Here is a 7,493-nt window from a genome sequence, read left to right on the forward strand (position 1 = left end):
GGAGAACAAATGGCAATTGTAACGAATCGCAGCTTTCGAGCTCTGATAAGGCGATGTGTGAAACAAAATCCATCAGCGAGACCTAATATGGGACAAATTATTCAGGAACTGCAACAATTTAACGGAGTGTCATAATTGCATATCAAACGACATGTAAGCTTGCTTGATTCAGTATTAAATCCATTTTCGTTTGGGGTAACGTTTCTAAGCTATTAACAGTACAGTATTGTAAAAATTATCGTCCCTGAGACCATAAGTTTAAGTCGAATTTTCTGATAGTTTTGAGTTATTGTTCAATTTTTTTAGGAAAATATAAAAAAAAATTAGTCTAGACAATGCATGGAAATTCAGACCGATTTCGCAAAGACCTTCACAGAAGACATTTTACATGGAATTCGACTGAAGTGTTTGCATTTAATATGCACAATATACTGTGCCAGACCTGACGCTAAGCAAAGTGTTTTAGATAAACTTTAGCATGTCATGGTAAGACCTCAAAGTATCAACAGTGAGGTAATAACGACACGCCTCTAAGAGAAGCATTCATAATAAGGGTAGTAAAGTGTAGAAGGTAAATGAAATGCATAGTTTACAGCAACGTTTGATACTCAAAAGGTTATTTCCTTGAAGTGGGTAATCCTATTTGCCACTGAACGGAAAAAATGCACATACAGTACACCTGGAGTGCACCTTACCCTTGCCCTAGACCTAACTGTTCACAAACTGTAAGTCAAATCGATTACTTGGTTTCATTGTTGAATTGTTCCTGAAATTAAGCTCTGATTGGGAAGAGCAGACGGTGGAATGTTTTGCTGTCTTTCGTGGCGAACGGCCGATCGTTGCCCTCGCCTCCTACACCAAAACTTCGAGGCAGTTTTGTCTTCGTTTGGTCTTCTCACTGGGTCATATAAGTATAAATAGTCAGTCTACATTAGTAATATGTTAGTTGATATTCAACTCTTAGACTGGAATAAGATAAAAGTACATTTTATAGATTTTGCAGATATAACGAAACGTTGGGAACGGAGTAAGGACATACCCAAAAGGTCGTTTTCTCTAATGAATTACTACAAAGTTCTATTACTTTATAATTGAGATACCGCAGAGGTTAAGGCCACGTTTATTTGGAAAAAAGTTGTCTCCGGAAGGAGGGCCACCTTCCCAGCCGAATCAATATCAGCGAGCGTTTATATGAGAAAAAAGTTGACCCCTTCGCTCGAGCCAACAGCACTCGCGCATGCTCTGATTGTCTCGCCTTGACGGAGTTGACCCGGCTGGGCGAGCCAAAGTATTTATATGGATAAAAGTTGGCTCGGCTAGGAGGGTGACCCTACTATCGAAAAAGGGTGACCCGGCCAGGCGGGTCACCCTTCCAGCCGAGCCAACTTTTTGCTTCTCATGTAAATGGTTCGCCAAGTTTTGTAAGGAAATGTAAGAAAAGTTGGCTCGCCCAGGGTAGCTCGGGTAGGCGAGTGACCCGTCTACCCGGGACAACTTTTCTCCGTATAAACAGGGCCTTAGTGTCGATTTCTCTATGCCAGTTATTATCTGTTGTTTACTATTTTCAGTTTTCTTGTGTAGGCCTGTTTTATTCAGTTATAGATATTTCTCAAGTGCGGAGAAGCCGTGTTCAAGCAGCAGCTAAGGTTTTTCGTGTGATACACTTATTACGCTGCATGTTGTTGTTGTTGTTGTTGTTGTTTTTTTATGTTTTGTACAAAATATGTAGTTGGTATAGGACACCAAGTTTAAGTATTAGAGAAAGCTATAGCCTTTGAAGCAATTTTTAGGTAGTAAATAATCAGTTTATAACGCTGGTTGTTTGCTCTGTATTTTCTACAAAATATGTAGTTGGTTTATGTAGAGAAAACTATAGCCATTGAAGCAATTTTTAGGTATACTGACAGCTATTTCAATTAACGTTGTCGGATCAAAGCTTAAAGCTTAAAGACATCTTCAAAGAGGCTGCCACCTCATCCATTTGATATCCTAACATTTCTTTCATCCAAATGGCTCTCCATCCTATATCTTTACTGGGCAGACGAGGCATAGGTGATTTTGATGAACTTATTCATAAAAATTATCCACAGAATCTTGAGGTCTTGTCTTATAGCTTTATACTTTGATCCGACAACGTTAATTGAAATAGCTGTATATATTTTGTAATGCTAGATGTCTGTTTTATATTTTCTATAAAATATGTAGTTAGCATTTGAAACGGCGCTTAAGTATTAGAGAAAACTATGGCCTTTGAAGTAGTTTTTAAGGAGGCTCGAAAGGGTTTCTAGCGTCTTGCGCGCGCGTAACCCACTCACGCCATAACTAAGGTGCACGCGTCAGCTGAATGAATCAAAATGTCTGTCAAAAGTCGCACGCGCCGAACAGACTCGTACACAGTCGCTATTTACGTGTTTTGTGGGGTGAGAAGATTGGATACGAGAATGGATTGAGACGCGCGGAGAGGCGAAGGAAAAATAGCGACTGGCAGATTTCGATCCAATACGGCGTTCGTCCGAAGAGTGATTTCTTTTTTGTTGGCTTGTAATGTCGTGCTGCCGTAATGGCTTCTTCGTGGGAATATTCGCGGGAAGACGGAATACTGATGATTGTGATACTAACCTTCGATCCACAATTCACTGAAAGAACTGTCCAAATCACCCACATGGTCTTCCCGCGAACGTTCCCGCGAAGAAGCCATTACGACAGGCCGACATTACAAGCAAACAAAAAAGAAATCACCCATTGGACGGACGCTTTAGCTCGTTAAATACCAAGCTATGAACCCGCAGTGAATTTTGACTACAAGAAATGTCTAAAATTACTCCGTTTTCTTGAAAAAGAGCACTGCACGGTTCCACGCACGATTGCACGGATCTGTCAAACGAAATCTGCAAGTCGCTATTTTTCCTTCGCCTCTTCCCATGACACTCCGCGCGCCTCAATCCATCCTCGTATCCAATCTTCCTACCCCACAAAACACGTAAATAGCGACTGGGTACGAGTCTGCGTGCAGAACACCGGAAGTGGAAATGCAGCGTAAAATCGCGCGAACCGGAAATAAAGGCTGCAGGAAACATTTGTTTTTATCTCGAAATTGTGCGCGCTGGTCTATCTTGATTTTTCGCACGCATGCCACACTCAGTAGGCCTCTTCAAATAAAAAATTTTTCGGAGAAATTTGTCTAGTAGAAATTTTTGTAGGTGAAAAAATGCCTTTTTTAAATAACACGTGACGAGATCTACTAGATAACTTTTTGTCATATGTCCAAAGGCGTTAAAAGATTTAGGGTGCGTTCCAACAAAGCAATAAAAACGGTAGGTCGCCGCCTTGGTTTTTGAAGTATTTTGCAAAAACTGAAAGTTAGAAAGGTCCTTTTTATAGAGCTGACCTGTTTCCATGGTAACGGTAATGACGTCAGAACTTCCTTAAAGTATTCCCCTGCAACTGAGTAACAAAGATTTTATAGTTTGTCGACATGATGAGAAGCAATGTTTTGTAATCTTTCATCATTTCAAACTGATTCTATTTAATCTGAGTTGAAGTAAAGGCCTGACTCCTAACCAAGGTCTCGTTCGATTGATCGTATTCCAGAATCGTGAGACAAATGTAATTTTGAACTACCAGAAGACATTTCCTTGCTTGCTTATGGAACATAGAATGTGAATTATCTGCGATTATTGCCCGCAATCAGTACCCAGCCACCAACATGGTCGATTCTTGTATTGTATCCTTTGGAGAAAAGATTAAACAAAACTTTTTATGAGTTTTAAGATCGTGTGGTATATTGATGGTTAGTCTCTCTCGTGTAGTGCACAAGCCACTCTAGTAAAATGCTGTAAATTTCCAATTCCTTATGTTTCCACAATTTTGGTAAAGGGAAACTAACGTCGACAGACCCATTTTCTTCCACTATCTTTTCTCTATTCCTTCTTAGAAACGTTCTTTTGTCACTCTATTATTTGACTTTTCCTGTTCGGGTTTGGGAATGACAGAACGCATCGGTTTGCACTTCAGAAAAGAACAGTCAGATCTCATGTCAAAATGCCCATGCCGGAGATGATCTCACAACGAATGTTTTCTACGGAGCAATGAAAAAAAATAGAGCTATCTTATTATAGGAAATTAACAATGCACTTTATTAACAACATTCGCGTTAATTTAATGTATCTTAATTAATGTCGATGTAAATTTAATGCACGCTATTTTACAACATTGTTATTTTAAAGAACCTTTATTTCATTACAAAACGTTATTAGCTCATGACTTCTCTATTGGCTCTTCAGAGTCACTATCTTTTGAATTGATAGGGTCTAGTTAGGCTTCAAAACCAAATTTTCAGCTTTTTGTCTTGGAAGGTTTTATTGACGGAATCCAAAACTCAGTTTGGCATTCAGAAATGTAAAGTGCGAGTTTGCAGAATTATGAAAATCGCAGTAAATAAAGCAAGATGCTTATCGACGTCAACGTGCATTGGGGCGATATACATTGGACTTAAACAAGAATATTAACATGATATTTTTCATTGGAAACAGAAGCAACCAGAGCTTAGATACATACGGTGGTCTGTATCACAAACAGAACAATGTGTAAAGCACAGAAAATGTTAAGTGTACAGCAATTCAGTACATAAGGTTGGCATGAACTAGGTTCATGGGACAAACATCCTGCATACTGCTAGCGTTTGAATGTCGAACGTATGGTATATGAAATAAATGTGGTGGTATATTTCAAGCCTGGTGAATGAATAAGAATTATTCCAGAACCTAGTTTAATGGCCTTAGCTCCCGCGAGTCTCCTGTAGCTCAGTGGTAGAGCATCCGAATTAATAATCGGAAGGTCTTAGGTTCGGCTCCTGATAGAAGCACTCGGATTTCTTTTTTCCGAGTATGCCTGTGTCACTTTCTGGAATAATACATTAGCATGTTGTATTTCGTCGGGCGAATCGACGTAAGTTCGGGCGAGTCGACTTTCGGGCGAAACAACAGAAGTACTTTCTTAATTTTGTGGAGAATTAAGCGCGAATAAACGGTGTTTATTTTGCCGTCGACCAGGGGCGGGGGAGAACACTCCATAGCACCTGGCACTTTTTTTGTATCTGAATCATCCAACAAAAGTTGACGTCACATCCGGTCAAATTGGCGCCCAGCAGCCTCTCTCGGCGAAGTCGAATGATGGCGTCTGGGTCAGGCATGATTTCTTCGGATTTTTGAGCCATCAGTATCAGGAATTGTGAACCGTGGATATAAAAGATGTTGTAAAGATATTGCTTCGACTTCATGAGCAAGGGTTTTCCAAAGGAGTCATTTTTTCTATTGTTTTGACGGAAAATACGAGACAGCTAAGCGTCGTGTCATGGCGAAAATTTCACACTCTCAAAACGACTTTTGGCTCTTGTGGCTTCTGATCCTTCGAAAGCTGAAATTCATTGGCTGTAGTTTATCAATCATTCAAACTTCCCGGGTTTTACAGGAAGTGACGTCACGATGGCCCGCATCATCCGGACAAGCAATCCGATTGCGAAAAGCCGAAGTTGACCCCTCCCTCCTGGTTTCGTCGCGGCCGGGAAGTTTGAATGATTGATAAACTACAACCTCGCCAAATTTTTTTGGATGATCAGTCAAATAATTCTACGCCAGGTCATCAAAGAATCACAGCTAAAACCTGTCACCATAATACATGAAAACAGCATCATCGCTCATGAAGTGAATGTTTCAAGTATGAAAACACGCAAAAGTTTGACACTGGTTGATAGCAAATGCGACAAAACAGTAACGGCCGGCGCCTCTTTGAAGAGAGATAACTTGAAAATCCAAAAGAATTTAACAAGGAGGGAAAAGTGAGATCTTACTGTGGTTTAGAGCTTTCGATTGACCATTGAAAACAATTATCTTACAACTTAATAAAAATGATCAGTGGGTTTAAACGCATTTCTCCGGTACTGTGTGGTCGAGCGTTCGCGAAAAGAAAGGCGAAAAACATTGTTACTAAAGCTATCGGAAAAGCTACGTTGCAAAAAAGCCTTCAGTACAGAGTAATTTACCAGTTGGTAATTGTTAATGGGCAACGGGATTTCCTTTTTGCTTAATTATCTCACAAAAACGACATCTTATGAAGGGAATGACAGTGATTTCAAAGAATGCCCGAAACGGCAAAATAAACCCCAAAACGCACAAGAATACACCAGAGGTGAGTCAGTTTTATTCATTTTATTGAATGAAAGTTAAATTTAGCGTATTTTTAAGCGTCAGAATCGTCGGTATTTTATTTCCCATACAAAGTCTTATAATGCGTTCAAATTCTCAACGGCTGCCCGTAACCCAATACCGCTTGCACTCAAAGGTCATCGTCTCACTCGTTAACACGCTCTATAGTGACGCCGCGAACTTGGCAGTTTTATTCGTTTTATTGAATGAAAGTTAAATTTAGCGTTTTTTAACTAAACTTCATAATCGACAGTAGTTTATTTCCCATACAAAGTCTTATAATGCGTTTAAATACTCAATGGCTGTTTGCACTCAAAGGTAATCATGCCCACTAGTAATTATTACACGCTCTCTAGTGACGCGAGCTTGGGCCTGTGGTCATAGTAAAATGAAATCGAGGCATAGAATTTCCCAGTACTTCCGCTCAAAAATGGCCGTCGGGCAGTGGGGCTTGTGTAAGCTTATATACTGCATAGTTGTCGTGTTTATAACGTTGTAGCCAGATGAGTTAGCTTTAAAAACAGCATGGAAGAACTTTCCCAAAAGTATATACTCGTCCAGGATCGTGTGGGGTACACTGTAGAGAGGAACGTAAGTTTCTTCAGCTTTCTATCGACAAAACAAACACCGACGCAAGTATTACAGGGCGAGTTATTAGAGGCTCTTCCCGAAGCTGAACAGCCGAGCGATGCTTCAAAAACAGCTCTTGTTGGAATTGATCGTAAGTCCTTGCGTCTCGAATGTGGCATGGATTGTGTAACTCGACTTACAGAAGAAGACGCTAACTTGCTTTTGGGTATCCCGTCACTCGAAGAGAGATATCAGACTTACATGGACAGAGCATTCCTTGATTTTGAGCGAAAAATTGGACCAGACAGTGAAGTTTTCGTTGCTGTGAAAGACGATTCCAGGAAATTGCCTGGTGTTGTGTGGTACAAAGGAGAGTTACCATCATGCAATGGGACAATGTTTGGAGTCGAACTGATTGTAAGTATAGGTTTTGCATGTTAAAAACTTTAATATGTGGGGTGATTCACTACCAAACATGATGTTAACTTGTGTGACAGTATCCTTTTGTTTATGGACCAATCCCAGTTTTCCATAACTGCCAGTGTGCACAGTACGGCACATACACGCGTGATTATTGTTCATGCACATTTTGTACCACCAGGTGAGTATGTTCCAATCTGAGTTACCATAAGCTTACACTGTTTCTAACTTGAAGATTTGGTCACCCACATAAAAGGAACCAGAACGGTCGTAACATTTACAAATACAGCAGAACATGTT

General features: G+C 40.1%; 1 protein-coding gene across 3 annotated transcripts in view; it reads left to right on the forward strand.

The window, feature by feature from the left end:
- LOC146476355 (uncharacterized) overlaps positions 1-1,041 on the forward strand; it is a 40,400-nt gene extending 39,359 nt beyond the window's left edge. For all 3 annotated transcript variants that reach the window (XM_085114923.1, XM_085114921.1, XM_085114922.1), the window contains one exon: positions 1-1,041. This exon is cut by the window's left edge and continues 72 nt beyond it. In XM_085114923.1, the coding sequence (XP_084971049.1) occupies positions 1-135 (135 nt within the window). In that variant the 3' untranslated portion in view covers positions 136-1,041.
- Positions 1,042-7,493: the final 6,452 nt, after the last annotated feature.

Source organism: Pavona decussata, unplaced genomic scaffold (assembly GCF_977016875.1).
Source record: "Pavona decussata unplaced genomic scaffold, jaPavDecu1.1 SCAFFOLD_78, whole genome shotgun sequence".
Classification (NCBI taxonomy): domain Eukaryota; kingdom Metazoa; phylum Cnidaria; class Anthozoa; order Scleractinia; family Agariciidae; genus Pavona; species Pavona decussata.